The sequence below is a fragment of the Camelina sativa genome, chromosome 15 (genome assembly GCF_030686135.1).
Source record: "Camelina sativa cultivar CO46 ecotype springtype chromosome 15, ASM3068613v1".
NCBI classification, from domain to species: Eukaryota; Viridiplantae; Streptophyta; class Magnoliopsida; order Brassicales; family Brassicaceae; genus Camelina; species Camelina sativa.
Window position 1 is genome coordinate 28,400,181 of NC_141894.1, and position 19,076 is coordinate 28,419,256.

Genomic DNA, 19,076 nt, shown 5'->3' on the forward strand with positions numbered 1-19,076 from the left:
TTACTTCGATTCACACTTTTCTTCTTCGTCTCCGTCTCCAGGTATGAAAAAATTGGGTTCCGATGTATTTTGATTCGATCTTTACTTTGGGATTTGAATTGGTTTTGTGCTTCCTTTCCTCTTTAGATTTCTTCAATAGGTTTCTTAGGCGTAATCTGATTAGGGATTTACATTATTTCCTCTCGGCATAATATGATTTGTGTTAATATGTATATGCGTCTGATATAATTATGGTGGAAAATTTTGCAGCTTGACAATGCCTCGCTATGATGACCGCTATGGAAACACTTGTCTCTATGTTGGCCGCTTATCATCTAGAACTCGTACCAGGGATCTTGAACATCTTTTTAGCAGATACGGAAGGTAAATTTCTCGATATCCTCCAGGATTTTCTCGGTTTTAACTTTAGTTTGGTTATGATCATGAGTTTTAAAAAGAATTTAAACTTTTTTACCAGTTTAGAGATGGATGTGCAATTACTTACTTATTGAAATGAAAAAAATTGTGTGTTGTGTTGTGTATAGGTGTTGTGTTGTGTTGTGTTGATGTGAACTTTATGTGTTGTACCAGTTTGAACTTTATGTGTTGTGTTGTGTATAGGTGTTGTGTTGTTCTGCAGCTTTGCTAGATGTTAGATATGAATTTTGATCTAATATTTGCTTTCACTTATTGTTCTGCAGCTTTGGAAGTCACATATCGTTTCAATTGATGTGCATCTATGCCATGATGTTTAAAGAAAGTCTTGAACTTGACCTTCGTTTAGGAGAGGTTTTATTTTGTTTGCATTGAGAGAGCCACTTTGACAAAGCTAGATGGTGCTGCTTTGAGTGGTTTAGTTAGTTCATGTATGCTTTTAAAGGATGAGAGAGGGATTTAGTTAGGGATGATTATAATTGGGGGGTGGTTTTAATTGATTGATTGAATGTGGTTTTGTTGTTGTGTTTGATTTTTTGCAGTTGGTGCTGATTACAAAGGACTCTCAGATTGAGCTTTTGTTGAAGGAAGTGAAAGGAAAAGACTTAACTGAGCTAATTGCTGGTGGAAGGGAGAAGCTTGCTTCAGTGCCGTCTGGTGGTCGTGGTGTTGCTATGGCTTCTGCTCCATCCGCTGGAGGAGGAGGCGGTGGTGCCCCTGCAGCTGAGTCCAAGAAAGAAGAGAAGAAGGAAGAAAAGGAAGAATCCGATGATGTAAGTTTTCTTTATATTTCTTTCTTATGAGCGAGCTAGCCTTATTAAAGGTCTCTTGAAATGAGATGAGATGGTGCTTACTTGTGTATATTTTCTTGTGTTTTAACCTTATTAAAGCTGGTAGCAAACGAGTTCCGGTTTTGTTGTACCCTTTTGAAATCTATATGTTGTTGTTTAGTTTTGTATTCCATTAGACCAATGCTGAGATTCTCAAGACGTTTTTGACTCCAAACGTCAGCACCTTATCGGTCTTGCTGAAACTGCTGTTAAGGTGTGTTTGTTACTTCAACCAGATTTGTTATCGGTCTTGTGATCGCCTTATATTATTAGCAAATGATGTTCTCTCTTTGGTGTTGTTGTTGATGGTTCTGTTCTGATATGGGTGTGTGTTAATGTTATGATCTCGTTGTTTTATTTTACTGGACTTACAAAAAGTTTTGATCTTGATGATCTGTTTTTTGTGATCTTATTGGCTAAACATGAACAGCATATTGTCTCGGGCAAAATTTAAACGTCTTCTTTAATCATCATCACCACTTAGCATTTCAAAGGTAGCTCTTTTTATTACTACAATAATGTAACGTCTTCTTTATTCTTTTCATCGTTTTGATTCTGTCTTTCATGTGTGTCGATGCTATCTGATTGATTTATCATCCTCAGGCCACATACTCTTTTAAACTCTTTGCTTATTCTGTTATCAAGTTTGCATATTCTCATTTGTATAAGTTAGAGAAAACAAAAAATGAGAGTAGTCAAAAAAACATAAATGGCCGCCCATACATCTCTCCACCAAAATTTACTTATTTCTTTCTTTACAACAATAGTCAAGAAATCCCAAATATTGCTAAACCATTGTCAATTCGTGGTTTTCTATAAACATTGTCAATGTTGCTGTAATGTTTTCTCACCATTTTGTGTAATATATGTGCTCCATGTTAGTTGCCTATATTTCTCATTTACAAATCTTTAACAAAACAGATGAAGAACCTCTGTTTTTAAAGTTTTTCAGAAACAGAAAATATAATTCTAGTTTTGTATGTTTGAAAATTAATTAAAATACAATATTTTTTAATTTTATAAAATCTTAAATGTTTACACATTTATACTACTTCTATTCTATTTAAAATTTTAAAATTTAAAAAACAATATTTTCAAAAATAAGATACCCAAAATAAGAACCTACCAATAAAAGAGAAAATTTTATCTAAGAGATCATGAGTTCTTATATTCTAAACAGTACACAATTAATTTATAAAAAATTTAAGAACTCCCCTTATATGAACCTCCCAATAAACTTGCTCTTAGCTGTCTAATCAATAATCTAATCTATTTCGATCTTCTTGTAAATTAGATTTTTGGAAGGAAAGAAAAAACAAACAAACCAACATGTTGAAACTTGAACTCCATCTGAGATTTGATTAAGTACAGTGGATTAACAACAACAAGAAAAAGAGATCTCTAATCCTAATCTTAACTCACTTTACACATACTTAATTATGCAACTAGTTATTACCATTATAACAAAAAAAAAAAAAACAAAAATTAGTGTTAAGGAAGAAACGTAGGGATGGTAGTAGAAGAAGAGTGTTGATGATGATGTTGATGTTGATGACGATGAGCTTGATCTTTCACCCCCGCGGTGGAAGCGTGGCCACACCGGTCACATCTCAACGGCGTAAGAATCCGGCGACAAGAAGGACACGAAGACCTAGAAACTAGCCATTTGTCTATACAAGCCACGTGGAAAGAATGACCACAAAGAGGAAGCACTCTTATCTCTTCGCCGTCGGCAAACTCAGTGAGACAAATAGCACATTCCGTCGTGTCTCCGTCGTCACCGCCGCCGGAGTTAGATTCCGCGGCGGTGAAAGTGGATCTTGGTAGTGACTGAAGAGCTTTCTTTTTCAAGCCTTTGTTCGGAGACGGCGAAGAATTTCCTCCACCGCCGGTGAACCTCCGGAGCCAAGCGCAACGCAAGACGGCGGCGAGGCCAGCTACGCATATAAGAGCGCAAAGAAGAGCTGACAAAATCACCACCATGTCGGATTCCGCTGCGATCATCTCCTGAGACGGTTGTGGTGGCGGCGGCGCCGTCTCGAGTAATCTTGACGGTCGAGTCATCTTTTTTGAGCTTTGGAGTTTTTTTTTTCCTTTTTCTTTGTGTGAGTTTGAAGACAAGAAAATGTGTGGAGTGATGAAGATAAGAAAGAATCTTGATCCACGTTATAATAGAGACACACATAAAGGATACATACATACATACATACATATATAATAATAATATATATGTATATAAAAATAAGATATTATTAATATTTAAATCAAAAACTATATGATAATATAATACATGCATGGTTTGGATGAAGAAAAACAAAATTAGTAAAGTACTAATTGTTTACTTGTTTTTTTTTCCTTCGAATTTAATGGCTGAATTAGTGTTTGTTTACATGCAATTTGTGTCTCCTAATTAATGAGAGTATTGTAGTTTCGTGTGGAAACAAATTCAGTTTAGAAACAAACATTTTGCTCTTAAAGGAGATGCATCTATCTATCTCCAACTTCTTAGATCACAAACCCTTTTTTTCTTTTTCTTCCTACACTTCAAAATTGTGTGTGTGTGTGTGTGTGTGTGCATGTTCATTTCTCTTACGACTAAGTCAATTGATGTTGATAGATCATCAAGACTTGTTTATTTTCATTATATGTATAAAAATAATTGTTTTTATATGGTTATGGTATTAAAAATCGGATAGAGAGAGAGGTGAAGGTGACTAATAATTATATTTATTGAAATCTGAAGGAGAATTTGAAGTAAATAGTACTTCTTCTGTTTCAAAATATAGAATATTTTAACTAAAATACGCGTATTAAGAAGTTTTTACTTTTAACAAGTTCAACCAATCAGAAACAATACTGCATAATGTAAAATATTAAACTAATCTAAAAGTTGTATAGAAACTTGAAAATATACTATATTATGAAACAAGAAACTTCTCTAAAACATCTTATATTTTGAAACGGAATGAATAATATATAACAATAAAAGATGGGTAGGTGGGTTGGCTTTATAGGTTCAGTTTTGACGAACACTATATCAAAAGGTATAAGGAAGCTCCTTTCTCACCTAAACGGCTAAACCTACCTTCGATTAGACCTTTTTTATTTTATTTTTAAATTATCTTACATTTAAATATATTTTTCATAATATGTTTTTGTTTCTGTCAAAACCCTAATTAATAAAAAAGGAGGACAAAGACAAATGAGAGATCAATATGTGGAATAGAACATGGCAATTGTAAATAACACCGGCCACTATTGGTTGGTATTTGGTTATTTATTTACTTATTGCATTGTACTTTTATTTTTGTAATAAGAATTTTAGCATCACAAACTTTTTAGTAATGTTTTTGCCAACCAATTAACCGACCATTTGTTTTTGGTACACGAGACAATTTTTGAAGCTCGAAATTCGCATTTTGTTTCTAACATAGTAATTTTTGTGTGTGTGTGTAAATTGTCTTCTACTAATAGATTTTGGATCTTGCAAGTTTTGTATAAGCCTAGGTGAGATCTGGATTTAAATCAATTATTATCGAAAACAGAATCTTTAAAAGTGGATCATCGTGTCAATAAATTTGGTAGGGATATACGCATATATAAATCGAAACAGGATACAATTTGACACGTAATGTGTTGGTGAAATTTTTATACTATGAATTAATAAATAAATAACCCGCAGGTACACGTCTATATACATTTGAGGTTCGTCATTTTATATTTGAAGTTCACACCTTGACCAATGACCACAATAGATAGAGAGTCTATTGTATCCAATATCCATGTAATTTACAACTTTGTTTTTTTCACGTCTAGCAAACCTCAAACCACTTGGACTCTTCTATAGCTGAATCAATCTCCAATTAAACCGTGTCTAAATTCTAAACCAGATATCAAACCAGTCTCAATTAAACCTTTTGTTTATCAAAAAAATTTGACTAGTTGGTCAGCAGAGTTGGGAAGCTCTCCATATCGACGCATGTTCCTTTCTAATCAAAGTGATAATGTCTTAAACTGATAATGTTTTTCTCTTCTTTTAGCATTTAGTGTAACTCATAACACCCAATAGCACAAAAGTAATACAACTTTAACCAACTTAAGTTTGTGACTCTAGCTTTCGATATAGAAACAGTAGAACTTGAAGTATAAAGACATCCGAAAATGGCATCTCTTTAGCTAACTTGCTTTTTATTTTATTTTTTAACGTCTCTTTACATGAATGCAAGACATGTGAATCTTACTAAAATACAAAGCAAAAGACAAATATAAAAGAAAAAGAAAATCAATTATGGATATAGAAAGAAGGGAATATGCACTAGATACCACAATTTTCAAAAGTATTTAAGAAACTACCATAGGACCCACAGTGCATTCTCTATCCTCATATACAATTACTTTTATACCCATTACATATATTACATGTTATTTGTTTAAATATCATGTAAATTTTGTTTTGTGAACGAAATTATATATCGATTTGGGTTCACAAATGAAATGATTAGGATTTAAATTTTACAATTAGAACGAAATTATATGTCGGTTTGGGTTCCTAAATGAGATGATTAGTGTTTAGATTTTACAATTAGAACGAAATTATATGTCGGTTTGGGTCCACAAATGAAATGGTTAGGGTTTATATTTTACAATTAGAACGAAATTATATGTCGGTTTGGATCCACAAATAAGATGGTTAGAGTTTAGATTTTACAATTAGAACGAAATTATATGTCGGTTTGGGTTCACAAATAAGATGGTTAGGGTTTAGATTTTACAATTAAAACGAAATTATATGTCGGTTTGGGTTCACAAATAAGATGGTTAGGGTTTAGATTTTACAATTAAAACAAAATTATATGTCGGTTTTGGTTCACAAATAAGATGGTTAGGGTTTAGATTTTACAATTAAAACGAAATTATATGTCGGTTTGGGTTCACAAATGAGATGGTTAGGGTTTAGATTTTACAATTAAAACGAAATTAGATGGTTATGATTTAGATTTTACAATTAAAACGAGATTATTTGTCGGTTTGGGTTTACAATTAAACGTTATTTAGTTCAATATAACATGTAAAATATAAATATTACATGCTATTTTAAAAAATCACACCAAATATTTCACTCTTTCTATCTAACACTAAAACAGAAAAGGGTGATTAAGTCTTTTCACTCCAAAAAAAACGTGGGCCCTATGGTATTTTCCAATGAAAAAATGTTGTTGTGGTATTCTCTTAAATAACTTTCAAAATTGTGGTATTCTCCTAATTAACCCTAGAAAGAAAGAAAAAACTGTTTAAAACTTTAACCAAAGTTATTGGTTTCAGCTTTGGTCTTGGATTAGTAGAGTTTAGGTAATGTTGTTCCCTTTTCTTATACTTTACAATTAACCTATAATTTTATCAGATTTAATCACGAGAAACACTATATATATCATATCGTTCTTTTTTTTTTTTGGGGGTAGTTTTCACCTTAAAATTAATTTTTAAAAATCGTAAAAGTGGGACTTTCCATTTAGGTGTTGTTTCGAATTCAGAACTTCATCAGTTAAACGCCTATTTTGGGATGGATTTTGAAGTCTAATCTGATACAGTTATAATTTATATCTCAACAAAAAGCCAACTGCAGTATTTGTCTGATGATCACTATAACTCCAAAAGTTATAGAAAACCTACTTATGAAAAATGGGGTGCACATGTGCTTGTCTGTCTCTTCGACTTTATCTTTTTTTGTTGTTCTGTTTAAAGTGAATATGCCTTTTAGTTTTTAAGTTATCTGTGAAGTACCGATCACAGGGATTTTGTAAGGAACCCTTTTATCATCTTTTAGATATGAAATGATATTTTATATCCCATGTGCTCCCCTCTGCGCATAGCTTATCCATCAACTCTCTCTATTATTTAGCATCATTATAATGGCCAGTCCAAAAACATATACAGATGATAAAGCAAACAAAAGCTTTTGTAGTCTTTTCCTATCATACCACTGGAGTTTGAAGTTTCTATATATTCGATAAAGAGTTATTCTGTTTCAATATATCTTATTTTCATGTTCCACCTTCAATTGTACAACTCCTCCCTGAGAATTTCAACAATTCCTAATCAGTGAAAGAAAACAAAATATAAAAGGCCTGCCCGCACTTGAACTCTAATTTTAATTCTAGCGACTACTCAATCATTTGGCCCATCAACTAAACATGTGATTTTTGTCAAACTTATAAAGCTTTGTCCTTTGGTTACACAGCTCCTTTTCAACTCGATTTTGGTTTAGCCGGTTTGGTGGAAAACCGTTGCTATAAAACAATGTGGCATGAGAGGGATTTTGAGTTTTAAACGAAGTTAGGTCTTACTATTTGTGCAACATGTTCTAATTAAGCCACTTCTCTAATGAAGTATCTGGAACAAAACAATTGAAATGGCAAACACAAAACCCTATAATTAATGTACTTAATACAAGGTATTCGATAATTAACTTCTTCACCACGGCATCGATTTATAAAAGCATTACACAAATAAACCCTAAGCTGAGTCTACAACTTTTTTGTTTTGTAATTTGTATTAGAATGGTAATGCTACTATGCACTTATCTATGAAAAAGAGCTGAAGATAACCATTAATTACCAGTCAGATGATCAAATGGAAGATGAAAACAGCAAATGAAATTATGAGAAGACAACATTTTTTACATGATCCTCTCAGGATTTAGTCTTAGCTTCTGCTAAAGTATCTCCTAAGTCTCCTGAGTCTCACGAGTCTGGTCCATAATCCCTCTTGATCAACTACGTTAAAAGGAACGGGGTCTTCGAAATATGCTTTTGTACTTAGCTCCTCAAAGGCGCTTACAAGGTTCTCTAGCCTTGCAACAAACTCTATGAGAAGGGAAGCAAACGTAGCCAAAGACAAAGAACTCGCGCTTTCGTATACTTTATATACGACTATATCATTCACCACAGAACCACCAATGAAGGAAACGCTTGGCCATGTCTCTCGGTTCCTTAGCATCATACTCTCTGTTGACATCCATGTCGGAGATCCATCATTACCACTGGCTGGATTCTGATTGTTGCTGCTGATGCTGTTAGTGTCCCAAATCTGACTTAAGGATTTAATCACTTTGGTCTCGTGAGCTTCTTCTTCTTCTTCTTCTTCTCCTGCTTCAGCTTGCTCTTTAGTAGCCGCCCAGCTTTCTGAGTTGACAAGAAGGTAGGATTTACTGTCTATCTTCATCTGTAGCTCCTCTGCTGCACGTTGAACGTCATTTAGAATCTCTTTGGGGCTTAGCTTCTCCATTTTCTCTACTTTTTCTCCAATCAAACGCATAACTTTTGCTCCCTCATTGCCAACTCTTTGAAGCTCATGACGAAAAGCTTGTCGTTTCTCTGGAGCTGCCTGCCAAATCAAAGAGGTATACGATGTTCTCATATATCATCGAGTTTGTAGCAACTTGTAAGCTATTAAACATCTTACATGGGTTTCATGAAATAGTAATATAATAAGGATTAAGGAACCTGTATCTCTGAAAGTATGCAACCATGTATTGCCATGATGGTGAAAGCACAATGCCTTAATGCACCACTTAGTTTGACATAGTTTTTCCATGGATGGTTAAAAGTTTTGTAAGGTCCATGTGGAGGCTCCCATATGGCAAATTCGAGCTGCATAGAGAAGCAAATTCTTAATGCTTAAAACATCCAAATGTTTATTAGTTGTCTCAACTTCAAACATACATACCAGTGATTCTTCTTGACTTGTAGATTGAATAGCGGACCTGTAGCCACTATATAATGGATCATCAGATGTTTGGTACGTTAAAATCTTCGAGGATACTCTCTCGTATTCCACACATTGCAAGTAGCCATTAACACATCCTAAATATTTTAAAATAAAACAAAACCTGAACTATCAGTTCAAAACCAAAAACTTTACAAGGAGACACTAACATAAATGATATAAAATGACCAACCAAATCATCTGAAAACTTTCATCTTTGTTTTGAAGGACCATTAAATTTATGTTTATTTACCTTCTAGGGAATTAGCCACATGCTTGAAATTATTGGCCACCAGTTTATGGAGATCTTCTCCGGCCCATATTGGAAATATGAATATATTCACAACCAAAGAAGTGGTCGCACCGACAACAATAAACAAAAACCTGTAGTAGGCAGTGCTGAAGAAATCTCCTGTATTGTTCCCCGAAACAAGAACAATACAATATGTCAACAAGAACACCCTGAATGCATATTCATATGGCTTCATGGCCGGGTGGAGTTTCGTATAACTAGCAATGAAACCTGATTGATCAAGGTCAAAAAGAGAATGTTACTAAATCAATCTTCAAAACCCTCATGTAGGAGGAGTACAAGGGAGATGCGGCAAAACCTGCAAGGAAAATGCAGATTATGATGATGGCTTCCTCGAAATCTCCTGATAAAACAGAGAGCTTCGCGATGCCAAGCGCAAGTCCTCCAGCTGATAATGTGCCTATCCCTCTGTTAAATCCTTTGACCAAAGTTGCTCCTACAAATAAACATTTGAATTATATTAGGCGTTAAACGGATAACAACTCATCGGTTATAGCCTAAACTCCATAATCAATGCTTAGTAAGCTGGTCTATTATAACATATGAAATAGCATGATTCTAAATAATAAAATTAAAATATTTCAAACTCATAATGATACTCAAACAACATTAAACATTCATTAATTTATATACATATATATATTATAAACATTGATATTTATATATGAGACTTTTACATATAACAATCATATGAAAAAAATGAAGGATGCTTAATTATGAAAAAAAATATATATATATCCAAAAATATTTAATTCAAAAAGTCAACTATTGAATATATTAATACTTTCAAGTTTCAATCAAGATTAAAAAAAATAAAGTCAAAATTTATAAATTTAATTCTATGTAACTAGAAAATACTCCCTCTGTTACATAATATAAGATGTTTAGAGAAATATTTTTGTTTCAAAATATAGGATGTTTCCAACTTTATATGCAACTTTTAGATTAAATTTATATTTTCTATTATGCAGACTTGTTTATGATTGGTTAAACTTTTTAAAAGTAATTATTTCTTAATATGCGTGTTTCAACTAAAACATCCTATATTTTGAAACGGAAGGAGTATAAAACTATGTTGAAATAAGGAAACAAAAAGTCAAGATAATTAATTAACCGTGGGATGGATTGAATCCAAAAAAAAAAGAAAGAATCAGTAAAGTTCCCGTTAAGCATTAGAATGAACCAACGGCTTAATCTTCCAACGACCGGCGAACATGTGCAAAAAAACTCAAAACCTAGAAGAATATATACAAACAACAAAAGCAAGCTTTCCCAAATCTAATCAAATATTCAAGAATGAAATTCAAATACCTACGGAGTACTCGAAAACCACGACGACAGTAAGGATGCCCCATACAGAGTATTTACTAGCATTATGCAGCGGCTCTTTGAGGAATATGACGACAGAGCAGAGAGAGAGCGCCATTCCCATCTTGACGGCGAAGAAGAGCTTCCGAGGATCAGAGTGTCCCATCTCGTACAACTTGGCGAACCCGCGGAAACACCAGTTGGATTCATTATTCTGCTGCGAGAGAAGCCTCTCTCTGCTTTGCTGATGAACTGGACCCATTTTGTTTCCCTATATTATTCCTAAGATGAACCTTGTTATGTTTAGTCTATATATTAGATAGAAAGAGATTTTTGTCATTACTTTGTATGTACGTTGCAAATGCTTATCTTTCCCATTTATTCCATTAATGCAAATACTTCAACACATCATCACTAACAAAATAACTTTATAAGTTTTTAAATTATACCTTGTTTTTCTTCCATATGTGGACCTGTGAATGGACCCTATTATGAAGCGGTTATTAATTACGCGCGTATCTTATACCTAAACATAGAGATAATTTTAGGAAAATGTCAAAAACAAAAGTTTGGATCTTTTATAGAAAAAAAAAAAGAAAAAAAAAAGTTTTTATGGTTTTGTGTCTCGTGAGTAACGTGACTTGTGACTTTGATATTGGGAAAGCGTCGCAATTTATTACATCTACCGCTCCCTCGCTCACCATTCTTCCTTCCAAGGTCAAAGCCTAGCTACCCGCCCTTCTCTACACTTGAGATGTTTTCTACTAGTTTTTTTTTTTTGTGTAATAAAAAATATATAATCATTTGAATTTTCGCGGAATTTATTTTTCTCTTTTCTTAAATTAGGTTTAGGTTTGATAGACAAGGGAATAAATTGATGTGCTCGTTTTTGCTTGATTAGTGAAATACTTCTCTGCAAGCCTAGCTTGTTTGATAGTGATCGGTATAAAAAGTAGTTGCTGTCTTGTTTAATCTTTCGTCTTATTTCTCTATTCATTCATGCTTTGGTTGCTTCCACATTTTGATTTAAATAAAAAAAATTGTGTCTAAGCAATTTTTCAATATATCAAAACCATTTAGACCGCTAATCAACAAAAAAAAGGTTGAAAGTTTATAGACACTATTGAGAGAAACGAATACATCAAAGCCTTGGAAACTCACTCTTAATGAGATGTGAAAAACTCGAGCCAATGCAGTGATGTTAATTAGACCAGTAGGACGATGAAGAGGCACCTTGTGAGATATATCATTTATGGGTTACAAAACAAAAACAAACCGTCCTCAATCATGTGTTACCACTCATATAACTAAATTGTGGCTCAAGTGTTACCACTCATCTCAACTCGACTTTGGTTTAATCAATTAATTAGAAAACTGAAAACCAAACCAACGTTATAGTTCAATTTGGTTATTTTGTAAGAGAACATCATAACGAAGATTGACAAATCATTAGATAAATAAACCAAGACTTTCTTCTTTGTGTTGTATGGTTTTTGTTTCGAATTAGCTTTGACAAAATTTGAGTAGGCTTTAATGAATTTTACTAAATTGGTTCTTCATATTTGTCCCTCATTTTCTTACGCCGAATCTCTAATTGGCAGAATCTGGACTGTTATAATTGGCAATGGAAGAAGGGCAAATCCTAATTTAATTACTATTGTCATCAATACATTACTTTTTCACCACGGCATTTGATTTACAAAGGTATTAGATTAATAAACCAAAAACAATGCTCCGGGGTGACAGATTCTGATTCTTTTACTGCGATGGTTCTTTACTCGGGGAAGGCTTAACTTTAAAAGAACTTTTTAGAATCAGATTTACCATCACGGCTAGTCTCTCACCGGTCTTGCGATAGTTCTTTACTCGGTGCAGGCTTGACAAAAGAGAACTCTTTAGAATCAGTTTCAGTGTCACGACTAGTCTCACCAGTCTTGATCTCTTTAGAATCTGGTTCAACCTTCACAACAAGCTCGAAGCTTTGAGGAGACCTGGGAGGAGTCAAAGCTTCGTTGTCTGTGTCTAGATCTGATGTTTCAGGGTCAAGTCCTACGTATCTCATCGAATGTGGTGTGGTCTTGAAACGTTGCAATGATCGTACAGATGAAGTAGACCTAACCGTTGATGATGTAGGGCTCGTGCTTCCCTCTCCACCAAGTCTCTTAGTGGTGGCTTTCACACCTTTCTTCTTCTTCACTGCCATTCTCCATTTCTTGAGTGCCTTTGATGTTTGTTCATCAAATACTGATTTTTTCATCCGCGAACCCATCTAAATCACCGAGATCTCTTAGTTTACAGACATGTCCAGTTTAAGTAGCATATATGAACAATGGAAAGTTACCTGAGTTACGAGTGCGTAAAGAGGAAGTGTGATGTAGCTGCAAAGACACAATACTGCTACACTGCAAGAGAAAGAAAAAAGGAAACAAGATTAGTAGTGGTATGATCATGATGTGCATACAAGTTCAATATCTTCTTTTCACACGTCTTTGAGATTAGATACTTACGCGATCCCTACTTTTAGAAGTGCAATCTTGAAATTAGGATGGTAGCATGAATTATCTCCAAATTCATACTGCATTTACATCGAGGGAACAGAGAATTATGTACTCTTGTCAAGAAAGAAAATGCATAAGAAAAGCAACGAAAAAAACGAAGCTGTTACCCATATCCAGAAGAAATACGTGATCTGAAACGCGTTCTGCAAAATGTAAAAGAAACGATTCAAGAAAGTAATGAAAAGGATCTGTGTTTTGCGTTGAGGGATTTCTCTGTTTCTTTTGAGTACCTGAAACAAGGCGAAATGTATGAGATGGAGAATCAAATGGGGACGACCGAACCAGAAATACTCATCGTTGCCTTGTACAAGCGGCATTCCTTGAACTACCGCATGTCTATCGGTGATTCCAAGAGCCATCCTTGTCATAATCGCTTGAAGCTTTGTCCCTACAGCTAAAATTATCTTGAAAAAAAAAAAAAAAAACCAAAACTGTGAGTCCTTAATAATTTGGAAGATCTCAACGAATTAAGTGAATGATATCTTACGATAACCGGCACTGCAGTTCCAATGAACATCATCTTGAAGCCTGAAATACCAAGCAAGAAGATTAGAACACGTCCATGGAACGATATTTTTGTACAGTTAGTGACTTTAGATACTCACCTTCAATATTTAGAAGGAGGAATAACACAAAAGATCCCCACAAGACAGGGCTGCAATAAGACACAATCTTTAGTTATAAACTTGTAACTTATAAGTTATAGGAATGAAAGCCAATGATCGTAGAAAGTGTTATAAGTTTACCTGACTCCAACGACCACCTTGAAATCATCCTCCAACGATCTTTTAATGTATTTTTGGAAGTTGAATTGACTACCCGGAGCTAGATGAACCTTCATAAACCACAACAGAGCGACTCAGCAAGATCAATAATACTACATACTAAATCGAAAATAGAAACCGTACGTCGAAAAACTCACAGAGATGAATCCATTTCTCAATGTCAAGTAGTCAGTTTTCCCAACGGATCTGAAAAACTGTCTGAAAAAGCATCCCTGAAACGCATTGTATTGGCGGCCGAAAGTGAGAATCATATCAAGAATAGTACCGAATAGTCAATTTGGTATGTGTGCTACATTATCTCTGAGCTGACTAAGAATAGAATAGAAGCAAGAGGATGATGGTTCTTACAATATAGAAAAAGATTGGAATCCGAGTCCAGAAACTTGTGTGTGCTCTTACAAAAGATGTTTCATGAGTTAGCCTGAATCTGGAAGTATCTATATAAAGCAAGAACAACAAATCAAAAAGTAACCAACCAGAGCTCAGGACACCGCAAGGATGAAGACAAGAAACTATAAGACTAGAATTGAGATAGAGTAGCCTCAAGTAGGCCTGGGCATTCGGTTAACCATTCGGTTTCGGTTCGGTTGTATTCGGTTTCGGTTATTTTGGATATAGTAATATAGTAACCATTTGGATATTTTTGAAATTTCGGTTCGGTTCGGTTCGGTTTCTTTCGGTTCGGTTTCGGTTTGGTTATTTAAATAAATAACCATAACTAACATAAATTATATTAACATTAACCAAATAAACCAAATATAACCAAAACTAACCGAATATAACCAAAATTAACCAAATATACAATAACAAAAATACAAAAAAGGGAAAAATATGGATTCAATTTTACAAAATAGTATTTAACTTTGTAAATTCAAAATAATAACATTTACATATATTGATTATTTAAAATATTTAATTGTTTTAAATCTAGAAATAATTTATATTTTAAGTTTATTTTATAGTTTTGCATAATATTAAGTATATAATATTTGATATCTTCTAGGTTTTCGGATATTTCGGTTAACCATTTAATTGTCGGTTCGGTTCGGTTCGGTTTCGGTTAGTTTGGATATAGATTTTTACTAACCATTCGGGTATTTGAAAAATTTCGGTTCGGTTCGGTTTGGTTTTTTTCGGTTCGGTTTCGGTCGGTTATTTGGTTATCGGTTATTTTGCCCAGCCCTAGCCTCAAGGTCAGAGAAAGTGCATAAGTGTGTACCTGTTGAAAACTCGTAATTATGGGATGATGTCTCTTTCTCCCAATGCTTCCATCCGCGAATCTGAAAAGACCAACAAATCTTTAATACAACCCAAAAACTTTCTGTAGACGAAACTGAGATGTTGCACGGTTTTCTCTTAAGTACCTTCAACCTTCCAAGCATCATAGTTAAAAAGCTGTACATAACATGGAAAATGGCTAAGAAGAATATAAGGATGTGCAATTGATGAAGTGCCTCAGCAGAGATAAGCTCTTCATGACCCTACACCATCATTTAACATTGACATCCATTAACAATCTTCAAATCAACAAGGCAAATATGTAATGAGATATTTAACACACTCTCACCTCCTTCTTGCATTTTTTGGGAGATGCTTCACCTCCTGATAGGACTCTGTGTGCAAACCACAAGAGTCTCCTGTGACTTTCACCATTATCGTCATCTTCCTCTTTTTTCAAGTGTTTAGGACCAGGACACGGGAGCATCGTATGAGCAACATGTGAAGGGATACAAATCGCCAAAATGTAGCTTTGTCCAAATGTCAGAAGCAATGAGATAAATCCAAGTACCATCAACTCTGCAACAATTCATATCAACAAGTTTATTTTGGAATGAATTTAGATAGAAACAACCAAGAATGTATCTAAAAAAAATCGAAAAATTCTTCCTTGGGGTAAGACTCAGACTTGCAAATTCCAAACAGAACATAACTTGACAAAAAGTAGTAAAAATAAACACTGCGATTTTAGACCTGATTTGATCTTCTCCAAGGCATCGAGAAGAGCTGTCTTGTGCCGATCCCATAGAACCTAAATCAAAATCAAAACAAAGTTCACTTCAAGACAAATTTGCCAATTTTCAAACACAAACATAAACCCAAAATCTCAGACAAAGACAGTTCCTTTTCACAAATCAAAGAGAACCCATCTCCACTAAACCCTCAAGGCTCAAATCTAACAAAAAGTACAAAGATTTAGCATAAACCCCCCAAAAGAAAAAAAAAAAAAGAAAAAACCAACCTTTCCAACTTTGTGAAGTACTTTTTCAAGAAGAACAGAAACAACGATGAAGAAAGTACAAACAGCAGCAACAGCCCAAGTAGGAGTCTGGTTAAGCTGTCTATCTTTCACTTTCCTCTCATCCTCCGCCACAACCACCGTGACTCCTCCATCGATAAGACACCAGAGGCTAAGAAGACAAATCAGCCGCCGAAGCAAAGAACCGTCGATAACTCTCATAACTCCGCGTTTTTTTTTGTTTTTCTTGTTTTTCAGACAAAGTATTTGGTCGTACCTGCTTCGTTAACTTAATATAACTAGTGTTAGAAGTTGTGAGAGTGATGAGCTGTCACATTTGCGGAAACGCTCGCTCGCTAGTAGGTTCACGCGGTTGCAAAGAAAGAAAAAGACTCAAGCTACCTATTTCGAGAAAACCCAAATCAATGAAAGATGCAAAAGTGAAAATTATAGATTCCCACTAGATCGAGCAAGTTTTTAGATTGACGACGGTGATGATGATTCAATCTTTTTTTTTTTTCTCTATTACTTTGTCAGAGTAAGAAAAAAAAATTGATAAGATTTGTTTTTATGTCATTAATGGTTTTTTCAGACAGAGAGAGAAGGGAAGAGAAGAGGAATGAATAAAGCGCGTGAGATGGTTTCTTTTTTTTAAAATAAAATAGGTAAGTTTGAAAGCAGTGAAAGGTGGCTTTGATTGAGAAACTGTGATTGCTCTTCTTGTCTTTGACTTAAGCAAGCAAAGATCAATTTTTTGGCAATTGTAAGAAAAATAAAAGGAGAAGTTTTTTGCGTTCGAATCAATATTTAAACTAAATAAGGTAACATTGGATTCTCAATACTTCCAGTAATTAATATTTTGAAAGAATTTCCTATATATTAATAGGGAAACACTCTCACAAAGAAAAAAAAAAAACTGAAATGTGGCGCTTACAGAGCTCCTATATTTTTTTTGATTAATACATTTTTTACTTGACAACAAAAGATTAGCTCATAAGAGCCAATAGGAAGAAAAATCATTTACAAATAAAACATGATGCGGAGTTGTACGCGCTTGGCGTGCCAAAGAATCCGCATCTACATTAGCATTTCTTGAAACTAAAGATAAAGAGAAAGAATAAAACTCCTCTCTGTCCATCTTGATATCGTCGAGGTAAATCTTGAACGCCAGCCAGTCCTTAGGAGAAGACACCATCTTCACCAAATCTGAGCAATCTGTGTAAAAAGCCAGTCTCGATAGTCATGTCCAATCATACATTTATTTCTTATTGTTATTTACATAAATATACCACTGAAATATTATGAGCTAATATTTTTTTCTATTAATTTATAAAAATGAAAGATTTAGTCAACTATTAAATCTGAAAATATATTTAGTTATCATTTTTATAACCTATTTAATTATTAAAAGTAAATTACATTTTACAAACAAGAAAAAAATCTCCTATATATTAATAGAGAAGCACTCTCACAAAAAAAAAACTGAGGTGTCGCGCTTACAGAGCTCCTATACTTTTTTTGATAAATGCATTTATTTCTTATTGTTATTTTTATAAATATGCCACTGAAATATTATGAGCTAAATTTTTTTTCTATTAGTTTTTTAAAATGAAAGATTTAGTCACCTATTAAATCTGAAAATGTATTTAATTATCATTTTAATAACCTATTTAATTATTAAAAATAAATTACATTTCACAAACAAGAAAAAAATCTCCTATATATTAATAGAAAAGCACTCTCATAAAAAAAAAAACTGAGCTGTCGCGCTTACAGAGCTCCTATACTTTTTTTTTGATAAATGCATTTATTTATTATTGTATTTACATAAATATACCACTGAAATATTATGAGCTAAGTTTATTTTCTATTAGTTATTTAAAATGAAAGATTTAGTCAACTATTAAATCTGAAAATGTATTTAATTATCATTTTTATAATCTATTTAATTATTTAAAATAAATTGCATTTCACAGAAAAAGGAAAAAAAATCTCATATATATTAATAGAGAAGCACTCTTACAAAAAAGTCTGAGGTGTCGCGCTTACATAACTCCTATAATTTTTTTGATAAATGCATTTATTTATTATTGTTATTTACATAAATATGCCACTGAAATATTATGAGCTAAAATTTTTTTCTATTAGGGGGGTGTATTGAACTTGACATTTTAGGAGATTTGTTGAGATTTTAATATTTTAGGATTTTGAGAGATTTGAGTATAATTTTAGGTGATTTGAGTGTAATTTTAGGAGATTTTGGTTTTTGAATTTAGGATTTTAGGGTGTTTGGTGAGATTTGAGATTTGATATTTGGTGAGATTTGGTTATTGAATTTTAGGTGATTTTAGGATATTTATATGGTTAAAAAAAAGAGAGATCATACGCAAAATCACATTAGTTGGCAAAGACAAAGAAAGTTGCACCTCACATTTGTTGGTGTTTCCAGAGCCATGCTGTGATTGCACTTCAGGAGGCTGCGGAAGCAAACCTTGTTGGTCTCTTTGAGGACACTAACCTTTGCCCCTTTCATGCCAAGCGTGGCAAAAGACATTCAACTTGCACGTATGATCAGAGGAGAGCGTGCTTAAGTGTGATGGAGAAGATGGTCGGATTATGTGAATGTAGTTTTTTCTAAATAGATAGTTGGAAATAGATAATGGCTTTAAAAGCTTTCGGTTGTAGGAGACTTGAATAAATACAATGGTGGTTGGCTATTTTTTCTTACTCTATTTCTTACCTTCTCGTTCTTATGATTTGGTGTGTTCTTACTTAGCCTACGTTTTTGGTGTGTGTATTGCTTTCTTCTTTGGCAATATTGAACTGAACACCTTTGTTGTTGAATTTAATCAAAAGGATTCACTTAAT

At 33.6% G+C, this 19,076-nt stretch overlaps 3 protein-coding genes across 3 annotated transcripts; all 3 read right to left on the bottom strand.

The window, feature by feature from the left end:
• Window positions 1-2,574: 2,574 nt before the first annotated feature.
• LOC104747564 (putative E3 ubiquitin-protein ligase ATL44) lies at window positions 2,575-3,691 on the bottom strand. The gene has a single exon (XM_010469215.3). It carries the CDS (start codon window positions 3,306-3,308, stop codon window positions 2,736-2,738), a length of 573 nt encoding a protein of 190 aa, XP_010467517.1. The 5' UTR covers window positions 3,309-3,691; the 3' UTR covers window positions 2,575-2,735.
• Window positions 3,692-7,826: 4,135 nt separating this feature from the next.
• On the bottom strand, window positions 7,827-11,092 carry LOC104747565 (aluminum-activated malate transporter 6). Its single transcript, XM_019236918.2, has 6 exons — window positions 10,633-11,092; window positions 9,620-9,757; window positions 9,262-9,531; window positions 8,970-9,106; window positions 8,747-8,893; window positions 7,827-8,627 (listed from the first exon to the last, which is right to left on the bottom strand). Exons 1-6 carry the CDS (start codon window positions 10,889-10,891, stop codon window positions 7,947-7,949), a joined length of 1,632 nt encoding a protein of 543 aa, XP_019092463.2. The 5' UTR covers window positions 10,892-11,092; the 3' UTR covers window positions 7,827-7,946.
• A 1,162-nt stretch (window positions 11,093-12,254) lies between these two features.
• Window positions 12,255-17,031, bottom strand: LOC104747566 (MLO-like protein 8). Its single transcript, XM_010469218.3, has 15 exons — window positions 16,212-17,031; window positions 15,944-16,001; window positions 15,540-15,769; window positions 15,337-15,453; window positions 15,192-15,252; window positions 14,321-14,409; window positions 14,110-14,184; window positions 13,934-14,022; window positions 13,793-13,842; window positions 13,675-13,715; window positions 13,418-13,591; window positions 13,295-13,330; window positions 13,137-13,204; window positions 12,971-13,031; window positions 12,255-12,898 (listed from the first exon to the last, which is right to left on the bottom strand). Exons 1-15 carry the CDS (start codon window positions 16,428-16,430, stop codon window positions 12,470-12,472), a joined length of 1,797 nt encoding a protein of 598 aa, XP_010467520.1. The 5' UTR covers window positions 16,431-17,031; the 3' UTR covers window positions 12,255-12,469.
• Between the last annotated feature and the right edge of the window lie 2,045 nt (window positions 17,032-19,076).

Coding starts and splice junctions, on each gene's coding strand:
- LOC104747564 (XM_010469215.3), bottom strand. CDS start 3,308: ATGACTCGACCGTCAAGATTACTCGAGACGGCGCCGCCGCCACCACAA.
- LOC104747565 (XM_019236918.2), bottom strand. CDS start 10,891: ATGGGTCCAGTTCATCAGCAAAGCAGAGAGAGGCTTCTCTCGCAGCAG. Junction 9,532..9,619: donor AATCTGCATTTTCCTTGCAG/GTTTTGCCGCAT, acceptor TTGATCAATCAG/GTTTCATTGCTAGTTATACG. Junction 9,107..9,261: donor TGTGGCTAATTCCCTAGAAG/GTAAATAAACAT, acceptor TAAAATATTTAG/GATGTGTTAATGGCTACTTG.
- LOC104747566 (XM_010469218.3), bottom strand. CDS start 16,430: ATGAGAGTTATCGACGGTTCTTTGCTTCGGCGGCTGATTTGTCTTCTT. Junction 15,253..15,336: donor TGATGCTTGGAAGGTTGAAG/GTACTTAAGAGA, acceptor TGGTCTTTTCAG/ATTCGCGGATGGAAGCATTG. Junction 13,331..13,417: donor TACATTTCGCCTTGTTTCAG/GTACTCAAAAGA, acceptor TACATTTTGCAG/AACGCGTTTCAGATCACGTA.